Source organism: Rattus norvegicus, chromosome Y (assembly GCF_036323735.1).
Source record: "Rattus norvegicus strain BN/NHsdMcwi chromosome Y, GRCr8, whole genome shotgun sequence".
Taxonomy (NCBI): Eukaryota; Metazoa; Chordata; class Mammalia; order Rodentia; family Muridae; genus Rattus; species Rattus norvegicus.
This window is the reverse complement of record NC_086040.1, coordinates 289992-310577: the sequence shown is the minus strand read 5'-3', so window position 1 is coordinate 310577 and position 20586 is coordinate 289992. Positions and strand designations below refer to the sequence as shown.

General features: G+C 42.1%; 1 protein-coding gene across 4 annotated transcripts in view; it reads right to left on the bottom strand.

Moving 5' to 3' along the window:
• The window catches only part of LOC103694537 (mediator of RNA polymerase II transcription subunit 14-like), a 63098-nt gene that overhangs the window by 29683 nt on the left and 12829 nt on the right, over window positions 1-20586 (bottom strand). For 3 of the 4 annotated variants that reach the window (XM_008773673.4, XM_008773674.4, XM_039100722.1), the window contains exons 3-4: window positions 11825-12016; window positions 5490-10742 (exon numbers count right to left, since the gene is read on the bottom strand). In XM_008773673.4, coding sequence (XP_008771895.2) covers window positions 6131-10345 — 4215 coding nt within the window. In that variant the 5' untranslated portion in view covers window positions 10346-10742; window positions 11825-12016 and the 3' untranslated portion in view covers window positions 5490-6130. Of the gene's footprint in view, window positions 1-5489; window positions 10743-11824; window positions 12017-20586 lie in introns of those variants that run through there. The other variant, XR_010061845.1, reaches the window with a different exon arrangement.

The window sequence follows — 20586 nt, the reverse complement described above, 5'->3', positions numbered from 1 at the left end:
TTCCACTGGGTTTCCTGCTGGACTACAAGAGGTGGCCTCTTCAGGTTCCACATTCCCAGTGCTATGAATCACAGCTAAGATTACCTCCTTAGGTGTGTCCCATATTTCCAGGTCTCTGTCTTGACTTGGAAATGTACACATTTCCTCATTCCCATCAGTTGCAGATTTTCATGGACCACTAGCTATCTCTCCTGTCCTTCCTCACAGCTATCCTGAAACCCTGATGACCGTCTTCATTCCCTCCCACATTCCTCCCTCCCTCCATCTCTTATGACAATTTAATTTCCCATCTAAGTGAGAGTCTTCCTAAATGTTTAGCTTCTTTAGTTCTATGAAGTGAAGCATGGTGCCTGTATGTTGTGGCTAATATCCAATATAAGGGAGTATATACCATGCATGTAATTTTGGGACTGGGTTACCTTACTCAGAATGCTCTTCATAGGTCCATCCATTCACCTGCATAATTGGCGATGGCTTTGTTTTTAATAGCTGAAAAGAATTTGATTGTTTAGATGTAAAACATCTTCTTTAACCATTCTTTAGTTAAGAGACATTTAGGTTTCCAGTTTCTGCGATTATGAATAAAGCTGTTATGAACATAACTGAGCAAGTTCTTTGTGGGACAGTGGAGCATCTTTTGGGTATATGCCCAGGAGTGGAATAGCTGTGTTTTGAGACACAACTATTTCCAGTTTTCTAAGAAACCACCACATTGTTTGCCAAAGTAGTTGAACAACATTACACTCCCACCATGAATGAAGAAGTGTTCATTACTCCACATCCTCACCAGCATCTCCTATCTTTACAGTTTTTGATCTTTGCTATTATGAGTGTAAGATGGAAACTCAGAGTTGTTATGAATTACATTTTCTGATGTCTATCAAACCAGAACATTTTTTCTTAGTAATTTTAAAAAAGCTTTTGTTTGTCTGTTTGTTTGTTTATTTATTTTTACACTCCAGATTTTATTACCTCCCAGGCCACCCCCCTGACTATTCCACATCCCATACCTCTCTCACTCCTGTAAGCGAAGGATGCTGACGGTACCTGGGAGAGAATGGGGGACAAGGGACACGAAGAAGGACACCAAGACAAGAGTCAGACCAAGGCGACAACTTCAGTTTTCCCCAAGGCTGAATTTATACCATAACATGGGTAACAGAGGGAGGGGGGAAGTGTGAAACATTTATCTAGGCCAAGGACACAGTATTCGTGTGGTCAGGGAGTAGGCTATGTTGACAGGATGTCAGAAAGGTCACAGGTTTGTCATATTATTAGTCAGCAGGATGTCTTTATCATATTATTATTTATCTTGACTACCAGATTTGTATTAGTCTTCTGCAGCTGGCTAGGGATTTTCTATAAACACAGTCATACTTAATTCTAACCATAATAATAACATCAACAATGGAGGGCCTCAAGGGCTCTCAACACACCCCCATTCCACCCAGCTCACCAGACCTCTAAATTTCCTGGGGCCTCCAGTCTCTTGAGGGTCATCTTCTCTGACTGAACCTAGACCCAGGACTCTCACATATGTGTCGGAGGTCTCATCTCGGCTGGTGTATACCACCTCATTGGTGATCCAGGGTCTGAGAGATCTCGGGGGTCCAGGTTAATTGAGACTGCTGGTCCTCCTACAGGGTCCTCCTCCTCAAAAACTTCTTCCGGCCTTTCCCTGATACAATCACAAGTGTGCTTGACTTGGTTGAGTGTTAGTATCTACTTTTCCCTTAGTCAGCTGCTTCTTTGGGTCTTACAGAGGGCAATCATTGCGGTGTAAGACTCAATCTGAGTCTCAACTACCAGAAAACTTCCATGAATGAGACGTGAGACCAAACATTGATTTAAAAGCAAGAGGATAATTATTCCAGCTAGCTGGGGTTCGCCTACATTGGAAAGAGAGGGACACAGAGCTGGTTTGAATCATGGTTTAATTCCTCCCGTGGTTAACTACCCTGATGGAACCTGTCAATTGTTTTACTCTTGCTTTTGACCTTCAGGCCCTGCATTTTAAATTGCCTTGAATCCTTTGTTAAAGACTTCGTTAATACAGTGCAAGTGATCGTGCTTAGACACCAGTACCAGGGTGTCATGGCCGAAGAAACTGGGTGATTTCATGATTGTAATACTCACAAGAAAAAGGGGAAATGAAAGAAAAGGGCTATTACTTTTCCAACAGCCTCAGGGTGACAAACAGCCCTCTCACTCCCATCCAGGAGGGAGTGCCCCAATCTTATCTGGCTCAGTTCCCGGGATGTCTCCAGGAAGTCAGGGAGCCCTTTCCTCCCTGCATATAGATTGAGGATCCTGACACTGCTGCCCTAGTCTGAGGCAACCTAAAGGTCAACTGAGCCCACCAATGCTTGTATGCCCAATCACCACTGCTGTAACCCACCTGCCCTCTACGAAATGTATAAAACTGTACTAACAGATTGTTTGGGGTCACCTCTCTTCCTGATGCAGGCCGACCCCGAATTGCTGGAATAATTATCCTCTTGCTTTTGCATCGATCTCTCCCTCATGTCTCATTCACAAGAGTTTCCTGGAAGTTAAGACTCAGGTCGAGTTGGTACAGTAGGCTCCTGTGAGAGAGAAGAAAGCATTCAAGGAGGTGGAGAAGGGACACTGATTAGGGAGAGGACAGCAAGGAGAAAAGGAGAACATGGTCAGGAATTTGGGGAGAGGACGAAGTGATGCTCTGAGGGCCAGCAGAATGAATGGAAACAGGCAACCTTGGGAGGTAGGAAATGGGGGAACTCTCTATAATATACCAAAGACTGGTAGGTGAGGAAAACACAGGAATCAGAGGGAGGGACCTTAGATAAGAGCCCGGGAGTGTGTAAAGGGAACATGTACAGTCTTCCTCCAGTAGAAAGAGAGGTCATCAAGTGGAGTGATGGTGTTGCCATCCCACAGTCAAAACTTTCACCCAGAATTGTTCCTATCTGAAAGAACTGCAGAGACAGAAATGGAGAAGGATCTAAGGAAAAGAAGGTGCAGTGACAGGCCCAAATTGAGATCCAGCTCAGGAGAAGGTCCCAAGGCCTATCACTATTACTCAGTCTATGGTGTGTTTAGAGACAGAAGTGTAGGATGGCTGCCCTCCAAGAAGCCCAAGAAGCAGATGATTAAGTAAAATGAACCCAATGGACAGAACCCAGGGAACTAAGCGGTTGAATTAGGGAAAGACTGGAAGAAGCTGAGGAGGAAGGCGACTCCATAGGAAAACCAGCAGTCTCAACTAACCTGGATCCCAGAGACCTCTCAGACACTGAGTCACTAACCAGGCAGCATACACTATCTGATATGGTGGCCCCGACTCATATACAGCAGAGGACCGCATAGTCAGGCCTTAGTGAGAGAAGATGCATCTAACCTTCATGAGATTTGAGGCTCCAGGGAGTGGGGAGGCCTGGTGGTGTTGGGGTATATGGACATCCTCTTGGAGATAGGGAAGGAGGAATGGGATGAGGAACTGTTTGATGGCAGACTGGGAGGGAGATAACAATGGCACTAGGGAAAAAAAAAAGTAAAGAAAATTAAAAAAAAGAAAAATAAAAGAGGAAAAGAAAGGAAACAAAATTCTGTCCAGGAAACAATTTGTTTGATATTCCAAGTATCTCAGCCATTGAGACTCCCTTCTGTGCCATGCACAAACTGCACAACCTGGGGACCCAGAACATATATAGCCATGAAAACTAGAAAACATTGCTGATTCCAAATAGTGCATGCTGTCAGGAGCCTAGTATACTATATACTGACAGGCTTTACCAGAGCATGACAAACACAGAGGAAGATGCTCTCAGTGAATCACTGAACTGAGAATGGGTCCGCAATGGAAGAGGTTAGAGAAAGGATTGAAAGAGCTGAAGAGGCTTGCAACCCCATATGAATAACAAATGCCAACCAACGAGGGATCACAGGGACTAAACCACTCCCCAAAGACTATACATGGACTGACCCATGGCTCCAGCTGTGTATGTAGCATCAGTGGAAGGAAAAGTTTTTGGTCCTGCCAAGGCCTGATACCACAGTGTAGGGAAATGTCAAGGGAGAGAGGCAGGAATGGGTGGGTGGGTGGGTGAGTGAAGACACGGACAGAAGCAAGTGAAGGAAGAATGGTGTAGGGGTATTATGGACTGGAATCTAGAAAATGGAAGAACATTTTAACTGTAAATGAAAAATATCCAATAAACAGTAAAGATAAAAGATTTATGCACTAATAAAAAATGGGGTACAGAGCTAAACGAAGAATTCTCAACTGAGGAATTCAGAATGGTTGAGATGCACCTAAAGAAATGTTCTACATACTTAGTCATTAGGGAATTGCAAATCAAAACCCTAAGATTCAACCTCAGGGACAGGAGATGTTGGTGAGGATGTGGAGAAAGGAACACTCCTACATTGTTGGTGGGATTGCAAGTCCATACAGCTACTCTGGAAACCAGCCTGGCAGTTCCTGAGAAAACTGGACATAGTACTATCTGGGGACCCAGCTCTACAACACCTGGCCATCCACCCAAAAGATGCTCCAACATATAACAAAGACACGTGCTCCACTATGTTCATAGCAGCCTTATTTATAATAGCCAGAAGCTGGAAAGAAACCAGATGCCCTTCAACAGAGGAATGGGTTCATTTATATGATGGAATACTACTCAGCTGAATCAAAACAATGACTTCATGAAATTCTTACGCAGATGAATGGAACTAAAAAATAACATCCTGAGTGAAGAAACCCGGTCACAAAACAAGACATATAGCCAACATCAAATTAAATGGAAAGAAACTTGAAGCAATCCCACTAAAATCAGGGACTAGACAAGACTGGTGATTCTCTCCCTTATCTATTCAATAAAGTCCTGGCCACAGCTTCCAGGGACTAAACCACCAACCAAGGAGTACACATGGAGGGACCCATGGCTCCAGCAGCATATGTAGCAGAGGTTGGCCTTCTTTGGCATCAATAGGAGAAAAAGCACTTGGTTCTGTGAAGGCTCATTTCCCAGTGTAGGAGAATCCAGGGTGTTGAGTTGGGAGTGGGTGGGTGGGAGTGGGAGCATCCTCATACAATCAGGGGGGTGGAAATATGGGAGAGGAGGGAAAGGGGATAGTATTTGAAATGTAAATACATAAAATATCCAATAAGAAAGGAAAAAAATTATAATAAAAAGACGTTTTCCTATTAAGGGGTTCCCATTTTCTCACACATGAGAATTGCATCATTTGGGATCCCTGATTATTATGAATCATGGACTCATTTCAAAGAACAAATAGTTTCATTTAATCTAAATCCTACACTGAAAAACAACTGAGATGATAAATGTTATCACCACTCATGTTAGGAATGCTTGAAGAAACTAACCTTAAAAATCTTTGTTGGTCAAATTTCAGACATATATAATTAAAAAAATGACGGGCCCCACTAGGATTAAGATGAAGGGAGGCCCTAACAACTCTAAAGAGCTTATACACACACAAGTGAGTCTCTCTTTTATATCATAGTTTTATTAAATATTGCTTTTCCATGATATGTTTAACAGCTCCCCAAAACATTTCTGAGTAAGTATTCAAAGCGGCCATATTAAAATACAGCTTCAATATAAAGTTTGTCACAGTTTTACAATATTCAAAACTGACAGATCATCTTAAAAAAAATAAACATGGACCATTACACCCAAAACATAGGAAAATAATTAAGTAACATGTTTGGCATTTTCATTACTTTACAAAATAAAGCAGATATTTAACTCTATTACTGGCACATGGACACTGATCTGTTAACCTAGTTTGAAATGTGTCACATTTAAACATACTATACAAGATCATTATACACACATCAACAACAAAAAAAAGTGATGTTCTTTTGATGAAGTGCACCCTGAAGATGTTGCCAATGTTGCTAAATGTTTAGAACATTTAGCTCTTAAGATTAAAAAATAAAAATAAAAAATAAAACAAAGGTCCTTTTCCTTTTTAGGACTGCTGAATTCACCTTCTCTCTCTGCCTCTGTTTCTCTCCCCCTCCCTCGTGTGTGTGTGTGTGTGTGTGTGTGTGTGTGTGTGTGTGTGTGTGTCTGTAGTTTTGTTTCATTTGTCAGCCTTCCTGGTTTAAAATCAATTGGGTCTATGGACACCCACCAGGGGGCAGTGTAAGATGTGCCATTAAATCACAAACAGCTGCAAATATTGTACATTCACCTTGCCGTGGAGGGTTCATCTCTGCAAACCTCTTCAGAATGGTGCTGACCATCATTGGGGCAGCAACAGAAGAGTTCTGCTGTCTGGGAATGTCTGCCTGCTGGGTGATACCTGAAGCCATATCATAAATAATTGGAACTATTATACTAACAGGTTCTTGGGGAGGGACTGATGTTTTCTGGGTTAGCTGAAGAAAAAACAGCATTTTGGATTTCAGGACCACGGCTGGTGTCCCAGGAGCTGCAATTGGTGGTGCACTAGGAGGGATGGTGAGGCAAAATTGAACGTTCCATTTCAGCTGGGTTGCTTGGTCTGGGAACACCTCCAACTGCATTATATGCACACAGTCCCGGAGGATGTGTGATGGCGCTCCCAACAGCTTGGTGAAGGCTATAAGTGTGTTGGCTTTAAATGGTGGTCCTGCAACTCTTGTTTCAAAGAATTTCTCCAAAACTTGAAGCTCATCAGGTTTCCACTGTCCTACATTTTCAGGTGTCACTTTTAGCTGAAGGGTCTGGTTGGTTTGGGGACTAAGGGTTACTCTGCATTTCAGGGCATCTGTCTTGAACATGATTACACCAGGTTCATTGGAACTGATCAGCTGCAATGTCTCCTGTTGGATAATTCTTTGAAGGTGTCGTCTCATGATGACAGACCCAAGGAATCTCTCAAGTGGGGAACAAAGGTAACTACCTGCCAGGCCAGGCACAAGGCCTGGCATTGGAGAAGGTAGCAGTAAGATGTTCAAGGCACTGTGAGTGAGAATGGTGGGTACAGATGCTGCACAGGAGCGCTGAGGTAGTTTTCGAGGTGGAGACATGTTGGTTGGCATTGTCTGGGAACTTGTGCCAGCTCGAGGGGAATGAAAAACATCTGGGACAGGTGAATGCAGAGATGGGTTAGCTGGTGACATTCCAGGCAAAGGGGTTGCTGGTGAGAGTCTGGACACAAACACTGGAGGAGACCCTCCACTTGATGACATAAGAGTGTATGGAGAACTAGAGTCAAGGGCTCCTGGAGGCTGTGTGTGCATCATAGAGGGGGGCTGATTAACTGGGCTGCGATAGGATGTAGGAGATGAAGTAAGAGGGTAAGCGCCCGATATCCCTGGCTGCTTTGGAAATGGCTGTTGCTGAGGTGGCTGGAGTCGTGATATTAAAGAGTCCGTCCTATCTCCTCCTATAGGAGAAGGAGGGTAATCATCCTCCTTTAAAGCTCTTTTCTGAGCATCAACAAACATGTTCAGGAAAGTCTTTAATCCTGGTGCAGGACAGAAGCCTTCAACTAACTTGCTGTTATCACAAAGACTATAGGCACCGTCCCGTACTGCCACGACACCGTGACTAAGGCAGTATATATCAATGCAGTACATGTTCCTGAAGGCCAATCTGATGTGGGTGGATGAATGTGGTAATATGGAGAAACACTGGTAGGCGGTGTTACTTCTCTGAGTCAAGCCCAGCACTGGAACAGTAGGGAGTTTGTTGATGGCATTTAATGGTGCCTGAGTATCAAACAAAACCTGTAATAACTGGACCACATTTGGTGTTTTGTTGAACATTTCTTGAAGGTGATGGAGAATGGTAATATGACAATTACTGCAACCTGAGTTTGGGCCAACTGTTCCCAAAGAAATGTAAAATTTCTGATGAATGGAATTCCACTGGATACTGATTGAGCTTCCTCTGGTGGTTCCATAACACAAGATAAGTTTTCGATAATTGTAAACACAAACTTCTGAGAAAAAATTCAGATGAGCAGGTATTTCTGGTAGAGAATGTGCAAATTCCAACACACACTCATATAATCGGGAAATGCTACTCCAGTCATTAAGAAACATTTCAACTACTCTTCTACCACCAACAGGTTCAGACAACAGATTTTCATATGTCAGGTAAACATGTCTGGATGGTCCTTGCTCCCTGATAGAAGTGCCATTAAGAGGACAATTTGCAAACACTAACTCTGCCACCCATGTGCGGTTATTTCTACCTTGTAATCGGAAAGTGCAATCAAGAAGAGAGCAGTCCAGAGCCTTCTGCGTTTCCTCACTTATTCCCTTACAGGGAGGAATTTTTAGTAAGCGAATTGCATAGCTGAAGCCGTCACCTTCCACTTGTACTCCCTGATGTGGTATCTCCAGGTTGGACAACTCCAATCGAAGTCCTACAAATGGCATGTTGGTGTCACACATAGCGACAAAGTGAGCTAGAACTTTATTGAAGGCACACATTTCTCCTGATTGTTTGGCTTTCTTGCATTCTACAGGACATGGGTCATCAGATAAGTTGTGCTTGGTACCAATTATGGTCTGTTTTCCAATCTTTGTATAGGACATCAAGTCCTGGATGTTGTCCTTGAATTGCTGCAGCAGCAGTGCCATGACAGGTGTGTTCTCGCCATCTGCAGTACTCACAGACATAAAGTAATACTTGTATGATAGCTGGGTGGGCTTATTAGGAACCTCAAGCATTTCCACAACAATGTAGTACTGCGGAAGGCGAGTAAGTTTAATAAACAACTTGTTCTTAGAAAGCCTACCAATGGGATGTGTTGAATAGTTGGCGAGCTGCAACGTTTCAGTGGTTATTGCAGGCAGATGTTTTATAGATTGTTTGCAACGCTGTTGTCCCAGCCAAAACTTAAGTTGTTGAATCCAAGGGATGATCCGCTTCATGTCATCATTCAGCGATTTTTCCATGTCCTCCAGAGTGGCCTGGTCAAGTCCATAAAGCATCAATTGGAACATTCCAGAATGCAAATCTACAAAAATGTGCAGGCACTCCGAATTACCACAGGGCTCCAAGATGGGTACAATAAGAGCTGGAAGTGCAGTCTCTATGGAAGAGTTTTCATTAGCATTGAAGCTTCTAAGAATGGCCTTCAGTTCCTGCAGCTTCTGGTGGGCTCGTGAGTGTACACTGTCAATCAGGAGCTTTTCTATTGATAAGTGGTCAATCTTCATGGCTCTTTCTACTAATTTAGAATCAGAAGCTGGTAAAGGAGGATCGTGGAAAATCTGTAAAGGCTTGGAGACATCATTCTCATCGATTTTAATTGTAACTTTGTGAACAGATGCTGTGCCTGTTTTTTTCCCTAGAACCTGTTGGCTCCAAACCGAGAGGCACTTTCCAGCACGGTATCTTTCCACCTGTACAAGGTCTCCCCACCTCTCTCTGATTAACATTAGCGTCTGGGAATGTAATACTTCTAATTGAAGCGATAAGCAGAAAAAATGCAGGCAGTTGTACATGTCCTGAAGAGGTTTCTCATCAGCAAAGAGCCTGGACTGGACTAGCTGATGGATAAAGTCAATTTGCATGCTATGAACCAAAGCTCGCCCATCTCCCGTTTGCTTATCCTCAACTAGAATTTCTAGCTTGAGAAGACACCATGGGACTTTTGGGTCATCACCCATCACTGTCAAGGTTGCTTCAAATTCTCTTTCAACTCGAAACTTCACACGGCCATTCGCCACTGTAAGATTTGCTAGCTGTGGAGGAAGATCTGCTGTTACAAGCCTATGTCTAAGAATCTGATTAAGCTGATGAAGTGCGGCTTGTTTCTCAATCTTGGTAATAGGGTCTGGAGGAATAATTTTGTCCCTGATGCAGGTTGAAAGCCTTGGATAAGAGCCAGTAGTCAGTACATCAATGGCATATGGGATAGCAAAACTAGGCAGGCAGGCATGGACCAGGGCATCTCTAGCTAAGGAGGCCAAGCGGTCAGCGGTATCCACAAATAAGATGGCTTGATGATCTAAAAAGCTTGTGATCATCGCACACTTTTCTACTTTGCCAGCATCACTGGCCCATTTTACTAAAGCTAATAACCGAACGAAGAGTTGACGTGTCCGGCTAGCAAACTGTACAATTTCTATTTTCCTTTCCACATCAGATTTCCTTGGCAAGAAGTCCGTCAACACCATAAGCTCTGAGTAGGCCCTGTGCAGCAAAAATTCGATGAGTGTGCTAAGCCGGTATCCAGGGGTAGTCGCGGAGGCTGCTGCCACCGCCATGGCTCCGGGCGATGGGGGAGCCGGGGCAGACACCAAGTCCCTGCTGCTGCCTTCGCCGCCACCTCTGCCACCTCCGCGGCCAGGAGGGATGAGCTGGTGGTTGTCCAGCTGCACTGGGGCCATGGCGGCGCACAGCCTGGCTCGGGGTAACCGCCTGAGATGCGGCCCTGGAGCCTCTTCCGGGACTCAATGACCTCACAGAGGTGAGCGCGGGCAGAGCGGCCGCCGCCTAGCGCCAGGCCGCTCCTCCGCCCCCCATATCAGGAAGTTGAGCCCAGACTGCGGAGACCCGCACCCACGTAGTGCCGGGCGGGCGAGCGCGGAACCAGAGGGCTGAGAGGCTGCCCAGTGGCCACTGAGGGGGAAGGGGTAGGGGTGGAGGTGGGGTGGACGGGGTAGCTTCAGCGACTGCTCAGCGGCCGCCGGGCTGGGAGTTGCTGCGTCCTTGTTGCTGGGTGGAGAGCGGAAGTTGCCAGGAAGAACGGAAGGAGAACCCGCGGGAGGCCCTTTCCAAGGCAACCTGCAACCAATCCCCAAGCTGTTAGCCATTTCGTTCAACATAGAACGAAAGAAAAATTTACTCAATAATACAACTAATAAAACTCAAATATTGATTTGTTATTACATCATTAATTCTCTTTTTGGTCTTCTTGTAATTGTATGAGAAGTTTTGAATCAACGTATAAAAAGATAAAGAGACTGGGGATACGTTATACGAAGATGTGGGGGAAGAGGGTGCCTTAGTGCGCCCTCCCCGAGTGAAGAATCACACAAAGGTATAGTATAGAATAGTTTATTCAGCGCACGGGGAGGGGAGTTAAGAAGGCATTAGGGGAAGAGAGGTGGAGGAGAGGCGAGAGGAGGGGAAGGGACATGAGGAGGGGAAGAGGGGGGAGGGGAGAGGAGGGGCGAGAGTAGAGGCTGTCTATGAGTACTTGAAGAGTAGGGGAGAGGGGAATGTGGAGAGATGGACAAAGGGGGAAGAGAGTAAGAGCAAGAGAGCAACAGATTGAGGAGGGGGCCATTAGCCCCTTTTATAGTATCATGCATACCTGGCTGTTGCCAGGTAACTGGGGGGGGAGGGGGGCTCAACTTAGACAGAATGCTAACAACAATCCTAAAACAGTATGTATGCTGCAAATATACGAGTCACTTATGCGAAACAATTCCTCAAACTTCTAGACATAATAGTTCTTTTCAAGTCTCTATACAATTGAAAAAAATATAGAAGTGTATAGTCATTGCAAAATTCTTGTTGGAGTTACTAAAAGTTGCACATGAAATCTTCTTGGATAGTGAATTATATTTTAGACTAGTATTAATTTTCAAATATGTGAGTGAACTATATTACGGTAATGAATAAGCAGTTAAAAATAGGGTTGGGGATTTAGCTCAGTGGTAGAGCACTTGCCTAGCAAGCGCAAGGCCCTGGGTTTGGTCCCCAGCTCAGAAAAAAAGGAAAAAAAAAGAAGTTAGAAATAAAAAGTCATATAAAGAAGAGTCTTCAAGTCATAAAATATAAACACTACTAATGTGTGAAAACAGGAAATTATGAAAACTACTGAGTATGGCTAGTATATGTTCTCAGACACAGGTACTTACGAGTCAAACAGAAGTAAGTAGACATGACCAATTTCCATACATCTACCACCCAAAGTTGGGCCAGCATCCTGATGGTAAGTCTAAGGGCTTCCCAGAAGGAGAAACCAAACAGGCTGTAGCAGCTGACAAAATTGCTTTCATCTTCTCCCTTCTGTTTCTGCTTCTGCAGACTTCAAGAAGTGCAGATAGTCTCTGTAGTGAGAACACATTTATACTCATTGTGTGACCATGAATCATTGACAATGATCATTCATCATCCCTATAATTTAAGTGTTTTCAGTAGATGCTCAGTAAGATCAATATTGGAACATGTTTGATATTCTACTTATGGTAAGTGAGATTTCTAGTTTATGGAGAAGATTACGATGAAATTGATGATGTTAAATACAAAAACCACAAAATATTTTCAGATCAGTAATGTTGACTTATCTTTTTGTCTGCCATGATGCAATGTGGGAATAAATGTGACACCCGCAGCCCAATGACTGTTACTCAACAGATACATTTTCCTAATTTAATATTCAAAATCTATAAAGTCCTATTGCTTACTGCAAAGATTAACTGAATAGCTTGAACTCAGTGCACCACTATTTCTAGAAGCAAAGATGACACCTATAATAAGTCACATATGCCATTGGACAATGTTTCTAGCATTTATTTTGATTTAGAATCGTTCTCTAGACCACCGTAAGTCAAAAAGTTGTTCTTAAACTATAAAATAGCATGTGTGATTAAAGCCAATCAATAAATAAAGAGCTGGAAGGTATGAATATAAATGGGAACAATGAAATGAGCTATGGCAATTTTTCAAGTCTATTACTCTGTTTTCCCTGAAATACAAATGTTTTTCTTTTAACATCAACCAACTGATTGGTTTTGATTTTTATTTTTGTTTTTTTTTTTTTGTTTCTTTTTTTTTTTTTTTTTCTTTTCTTTTTTTCGGAGCTGGGGACCGAACTCAGGGCCTTGCGCTTGCTAGGCAAGCGCTCTACCACTGAGCTAAATCCCCACTCCCTGATTTTTATTTTAATGTTTTTGGTTCACAGAAAGGATCATTTCACCATAGGGTATCTTTGAACTCCCTGTTGGGTATCTTTTTAACTTTTATATATTCATAAAACATGTCCCAAGAGAAGTGGTGACAAGGTCCATGAAGACTGCACCTGATAAACACACCTCTATTTCCTTACACCTTTAGAACAGGTAGCTCCATCCAGAGATTAAACCTACAAACAGAAACATTCATGATATCATAAAGAAATAAGAAAAGGAGTATTGAAGTTCACTATTAAGAAGCAGCACTCACTGGAAATTAGAATTAAACTGTACAAAGTAATGTCTTCATTATCAGATGTATGAATCCAAATACTCTCTCGCCATATAGGGACAAATAAAAAAAAATTGGAGATGATGGAAATATTCTCAAAATTTACAAATGCATTTCAAACCCATCTTACATTATTTTTCTGATTCTGTGAGATAATGCATTGCTAAAAGTCAGACTGAGTACTTCTGGTTACATTTTCTTTTCTGAAATGCAAGAGGAAATACAGGGACAAAGTGTGGAGCAGAGTCTGAAGAAAAGGTCATCCAGAGACTGCCCCACCTTGACATCCATCCCAAAGCAGCCACCAAACGCAGTCACTATTGCTGATGCCAAGAAGTGCTTGCTGACTGGAATCAGATATGGATTCTCCTGAGAGGCTGTGCCAGAGGCCTCCTGACACAGATGAGGAGGGTTCCAGCTAACTATTGGATTGAACAAGGGACCCCAACGGTGGAGATAGAGAAAAGACTGAAGGAGCTGAAGGGGTTTGCAACCCCATAGGAAGAACAACAATATCAACCGACCAGAGCCCACCATTGCTCCCAGGAAATAAGCCACAGACTAATGAGTACACATGGAGGAGCCCATGACTCCAGCCACATATGAAGCAGAAGATGGCATTGTCAGGCATCAATAGGAGGAAACACGCTTGGTCCTGTTGAAGGCTCATATCCCCAATGTAGGGGAATGTTGGACACTGATGTGGGAGTGGGTAGGTAGGGGTGCGAGCATCCTCATAGGAGCAGGGGGAGGCTGAAAGGGGCATGGCTGAGGGAGTAATGGGGATAACATTTGAATTTTAATACATAAAATAACCAAAAATTAAATTTAAAAAAAGGAAAAACAAATTGAAATGTTTTACATTATCTATCAAGAGATCATGATATAATTTTATTCTGCAGCCTATATTTGTTAGTAAAGTTTAAATGGCTACAAAAAGAGCTCCAAAATACAGGATAGACTTTCCCCCTTTGTCTTCCATTAACAGAGAAGCAAAAAGAACCACTGGAGCTGGGCTCTAACAATTCTTGAGTTCTTTTTACCTTTTGGACATTAGCCCTAGGTCAAATATAAGGTTAATGAAGATCATTTTCTTATCAGTAGGCTGCAATTTTGTCCCATTAACAGTCTTTTGCCTTACAGAAGATTTGTAATTTATGAGGTTCTATTTAACAATTGTTGACTTTAGCCTCTTAGCCATTTGTGCTGTTTGGGAAAGTCTCTTGTATCAGTGGAATTCCTGGGTATTTCCCACTTTCACTTAAATGAGATTCAAAGTATCTGATTTTATATTGAGGTCCTTGATTCTCTTGGACTTGACTTTTGTACAAGGTGATAACTATGATACATTTTCATTCTTCTACATGTAAACATCCAGTTAGAGCAGCACCATTTGTTTTAAGATGCTTCCTTTTCTCCATTGTATGGCTCTGGCTTCTTTGTCACAGCTCACATTTTGATAGATGTGTAGGATTTTTGTTTTTGGTAGATTCAATTCTTTATGAATGTTTCTGTTTTTGCATAAATGTCATGCAGTTTTTATCACTATTTCTCTGTAGTACAGCTTGAGGTAATGGATAGTAATTTCTCCCAAAATTCTTTTATTGTTTAGGATTGTTTCAGCTATCCTTAATTTTTTTCCATGTGAAGTTAAGAATTGTAATTTTAAGGTTAAAAAATTGTGGGATTTTTTACAGGGATTGAATTGACTCTATAGATTCCTTTTAGTAAACATCCATCTATTTTCACTATGTTAATCCTACTATTCCTTGATATCTTCTGCAGTTTCTTTCTCTGGGAGCATACAGATCTTTTACTTGCTTGGTTGGATTCACTCCCAGATAGCTTTTAATTATTTGTGTCTATTGTAAAGTGTGCTGTTTCCCTAATTTATTTCTCATCCCATATATCATATTTATGAAGGAGGACAACTGATTTTTTTTTCTTTTACCCAATTACTTAAGTCTACTTCTGAAAAGGCTTTGCATCATATTTGCACTTTGGTGAAGGTGTTCATCAGTTGCAGGAGTTCTCTGCTAAAAAGAAAAAACTGGATTACTCAAGTATAGTATATCATTTGTAAGTAGTGATACTTTCTGACTTCTTTTCCAATTTGTATTCCCTTGATCTTGGCTAGTTTTCTTATTGCTCTGGCCAGAACTTTTAGTCTTATATAAAGTAGAAAGGAAGAGAGAGTGCAGCCTTGTCTTGTCCCCGATTTTAGTGGAATTGTTTTATATTTCTCTCCATTTAGCTTGATGTTACCTATTGGCTTGCTGTAGTATTGCTTTGATTATGTTTAGTCATGAGTCTTATATCCCTGACCTTTCTAAATACTTTTAAGGAGTGTTAGATTTTGTCAAAGGCTTTTTCAGCATCAAATGAGATGATTTCTTTCTTACACTTTATTTACATGTTGGTTCATATTGGTAATCCTTTGTACATTAAAACATCTTGCTTGCTTGCTTAATTAATTATGTTGGATGATGTTTTTGATGTGTTTTTGATTCAGTTTGTGAGTCTTATTGAGTATTTTTGCATCAATGACCATAGAAGAAATCACTCTGAAGTTCTTTTTCTTTTTACTTTTTTATTCTTTAATCATTTTTTACAGTCCAGATGTCATCCCCCTCCCAGTCTGTCCCTAAATTGCTCTACATCCCATATGTACTTTCTCTCCGCTGACTCCAAGAGGATGTGCCCATTCCTACCCCCACTCCACCAGACCTCCCTACTTCCTACGCATTCAAGTCTTTCAAGTGTTAGGTGCATCTTCTCTCACTGAGGCCAGACCAGGCAGTCCTTTGCTATATAGGTGTTGGAGGGCCTCCTATCAGCTGATGTATGCTGCCTGGTTGATGGCTAGTGTCTGAGAGATCTAGGAATTCCAGGGCAGTTGAGACTGCTGGTCTTCCCATAGAGCCACCCTCCTCCACAGCTTCTTCCACATTTTCCCTAAGATGACCACAGGGCTCCCCAGCTTCAGACCATTGGTTGGGTGCTGGTATCTGCATCTGACTCTTTCAGTTGCTAGTTGAGCCTCTCAGAGATCAGCCATGGTAGTCTTCTGTCTCCAAGTACACCACAGCATCAGTAAACATTTTCAGGACCTCCAGCCTCCCCTTGAGTTGGATCCCAATTTGGACTTCTCACTGGACCTCCATTCTCTCATGCTCTACTCCATTTTTCTCCCTTCAGTTCCTTCAAACAGGAACAATTCTGAATCAAAGCTTTTTACAGTGGGATAGCAACCCCATCCCTCCTCTTGATGTCCTATCCCTCCCTGCACTGGAAGTGGACTTGACAAGTTCCCCTTCCCACTTCAGAACATTCCATGCAAGGTCTCTCTGAGTCCTGAGAGTCTCTAACCTACTGGGTCTCAGGTACATTCTGGAGGGTCCCCCACCTTCTACCTCCTGAGGTTGCCTGTTTCCATTCTTTCGGCTGGCCCTCAGGTCTTCAGTCTTTTTCCTCCCAATACATGATCAGGTTCTCCCATTCCCCTGTCTGTCTTCTCTCACACCCAGGTCCTACCTTCCTCTTAGCTCCACCCCTACCCCCAACCCTGTAATTCGAGCTTTCTTCTCCCCACACCCACCCCCGAAGTAGGATTGAGGCATTGTCAATTGGGTCCTTTAGCTTGTTAAACTTCATGAGTCCCTTGGGTTGTGCCCTGGGTACTCTCCTTTTTTTTTTTTTGCTAACATCCACTTATTATTAGTGACCATGCATGTCTTTGCTTCTGAGTTACCTCACTCAGGATGATATTTTCTAATTCCACCTATTTACCTGCAAAACTCAGGAGGCGCTCATTTGTAATAGTAAAATAATATTCCACTGTGTAAATGAACAACATTTTCCCCATTCCTCCATTGTGGGACATTGGGGTTGTTTTGAGCTTCTGGTTGTGACAAATAAGGCCACTTATGAACATAGTGAAACACATGCTCCCCTGGAATGCTGGGACATCCTTTGAGTATATGCTCAAGAGTGGTGCAGTTAGGACTTCACCTAGAACAATTTCCAATTTTCTGAGAAACTCTAGATTGATTTCCAGAGTTGTTGTACCAGTTTCCAATCCCACCAGGAACGTAGGAGTGTTCGTTCCTCTTACTCCACATCCTCACCAACATGTGCTGTCACCCGAGTTTTTGATCTTAGCCATTTTGACTGATTCACGGTGGAATCTCAGTGAAAGATCTGTATGACAAGAACTTCAAGTCTCTCAAGAAAGACCTTGACAAAGACCTCAGAAAATGGGCAGATTTTCCATGCTCATGGCTTGGCAGAATTAACACAGTGTAAAAATTGCAAACCTACCAAAAGCAATCCCCATCAAAATCCCAACATAATTCTTCAAAGATCTGGAAAGAGTAATTCTCAAATTCATCTGGAAAAACAATAAACCCAGAATAGTGAAAATAACTGTTAACAATAAGAGAACTTCTGGATGAACCACCACCTATGACCTCAAGCTATACTACAGAGCAATAGTGATTAAAAACTGCATGGTATCGATACAGAGACAGATTGATCAATGGAACATAACTGAAGACCCATCTTTTAGTTCTGAACCAGTGCCCAGAACAGACCTTGGGTGCTGGCTCTGCATCCAGTCTCACAACACTCAGAGGAAACCCAACTCCCAGGGACTCTAACAAGCCCAGCCTAATAGGCTGATGTGAGGAGCATGTGAAGAGGCCACAACAACTGCACCAACACCTGAGTAACTTGGACCCCAGGATCCAGGGATGCAGGAATCTCCACCTTGGCAGTGGCACAGGTTCCTCCCTGTCTGAACTAGTGCCCTGAGCAGACTTTGGGCCCTGGCTCTGCAACTACTCCTACAACACCCAGAGAAAGTCTGACTCCCAGGGTCTCTGAAATTTCCAGGATCACAGGAGAGGCCACAACATCTTTCCCAGCACCCAGAGTAACTGGGACCACAACAGGAATCAGTGAAACAAACGCCACCAACCAGAAGCAATGGTTCCTTCTAGCTTGCACATATGCCCAGAGTAAACCCAGGGTTCTGGCTCCCCACCCACTGGTCCAACACCCTGAAAAAGCTCAACTCCCAGAAGTTCTAACAGTACAGGTTCACAGGAGCTGGATCACATCAGCAATCCAGGATGCCAGAGGCAGCTATACTCACAGGAGCTCTGAAACACCCAGCATATCAGATTCACAGGATTGCAGAATCATAGTATCATACAGAGAGCTGTAATCTGAGAAGTTCTGACACAACCAGGATCACAGGAGGAGGGACAGGCTCCAGTCAGAGGGAACAAAGTTAGCACTAGAGATAACCAGATTCAAGAACACAAGCAAGAAATACCAAGGCCTCATTAGAATCCAGTTCTCCCACTACAGCATGTCCTGAATAGTGCTGTCACACTAGACTAGCAAAGTCTCAGAACTGCAAGACTTTGGATTTAAATCACAACTCAAGATGATAAAAGAGAGCTTTAGGAAACACAAAAATAACTCCCTTAAAGAAATACAGGGCAACACAGGGAAACAAGTAGAAGCCCTTAAAGAGGAAACACAAAAATTCCTTAAAGAATTACAGGAAAACACAACCAAACAGGTTAAGGAATTGAACAAAACCATATAGGCTCTAAAACATGGAAATAGAAAAAAGGAAATCACAATGGTAGACAATCCTGGAGATAGAAAACCTAAGAAAAAGATCAGGAATCACAGACGCAAGCATCACCAACAGAATACAAGACATAGAAGAGAGAATCTCAGGTGCAAAAGATACCATAGAAAATATTCACACAACAGTCAATGAAAATGCAAATAGCAAAAAACTTGTAACCCAAAACATTCAGGAAATCAAGGACACAAGAAGACAAAAACCTAAGGATGATAGGTATAGAAGAAAGTGAAGATTCCCAACTTAAAGGGCCAGTAAATATCTTCAACAAAATTATAGAAGAAAACTTCCATAACCTAAAGAAAGCGACGCCCATAAACATATAAGAAGCCTACAAAACTCCAAATAGACTGGATCAGAAAAGAAAACCCTTCTACCACGTAATAATCAAAACACCAAATGTACAAACAACAACAACAACATCAATATTAAAGGGACTAAGAGAAAAAAGGTCAAGCGACATATAAAGGCAAACATCAGAATAATACCAAATGTCTCAACAGACACTATGAAAGCAAGAAGTCCTGGGTGAATGTCATACAGACCCTAAGAGGACATAAATGCCAGCCCAGGCTACTATACCCAGCAAAACTCTCATACCAAAGTTGGTAAAACCAGATATTCCATGAAAAAAAACCAAAAAACAACAACAAAAAAAAAAAACAAATTCACACAGTATGTTTCCACAAATCCAGCCCTCCAAAGGATAATAGATGGAAAACTCCAACAAAGTGGGGAAACAACACCGAATAAAAAACAGCAAGAAAGTAATCTTTCAACAAGAAGTCCAAAAGAAGATAGGCACAAAAGCATAATTTCACCTCTAACAACAAAATAACAGGAAGCAAAACAGGAAGCAAAAATTACGTTTCCTTAATCTCCCTTAACAACATAAATGGACATAGACTAACTGATTGGATAGGTAAACAGGACCCAGCATTTTGCAGCATACAGGAAACGCACCTCAGAAACAAAGACAGACACTAGATAAGAGTAAAAGGATAAGAAAAATTATTCCAAGTAAATGGTCCCAAGAAACAAGCTTCAGTAACCATTCTAATAACAAATAAAATTGACTTTCAGCCAAAAGTTATCAAAAAAAAAAAAAAAAAAAAACAAACCAACCAACCAACCAAAAAATCCAAAAAAAAAAAAAAAAACTGTACCAAGATGAAACCTCAATTCTGAACATCTATGCTCCAAATGCAAATGCACTCACATTCATAAGAGAAACTTTACTAAAGTTCAAAGTACACATTGCATTTTGTACTATAATCGTAGAAGACTGCAACACTCCACCCTCATCAATAGACAGATCGTGGAAAGAGAAACTAAATAGATGCCATGAAACTAACAGAAGTTATGAACCAAATGGATTTAACAAAAATCTACAGAACATTTTATCCCACAAGAAAAGAGTATACATTTGTCTCAGCACCTCATGGTACTTCTCAAAAACTGACCATGTAATCGGTCATAAAACAGGCCTCAACAGATACAACCAGACTGAAATAATCCCATGCATCCTATCAGATCACCACAGACTAAGAGTGGTCTTCAATAACAACAAAAACAACAGAAATCCCACATACACATGGAAGTTCAATCCTCTGCTCAGAAATAACTAGCTCAAGGAAGAAATTGACTTTTTAAAATTTAATGAAAATGGAGCCACAATATACCAAAACTTATGGGACACAATGAAAGCAGTGCCAAAAGGACAACTCAAAGCACTGAGTGCCCTCTGATTAGTCTAGTGATCTTGTTGATTTT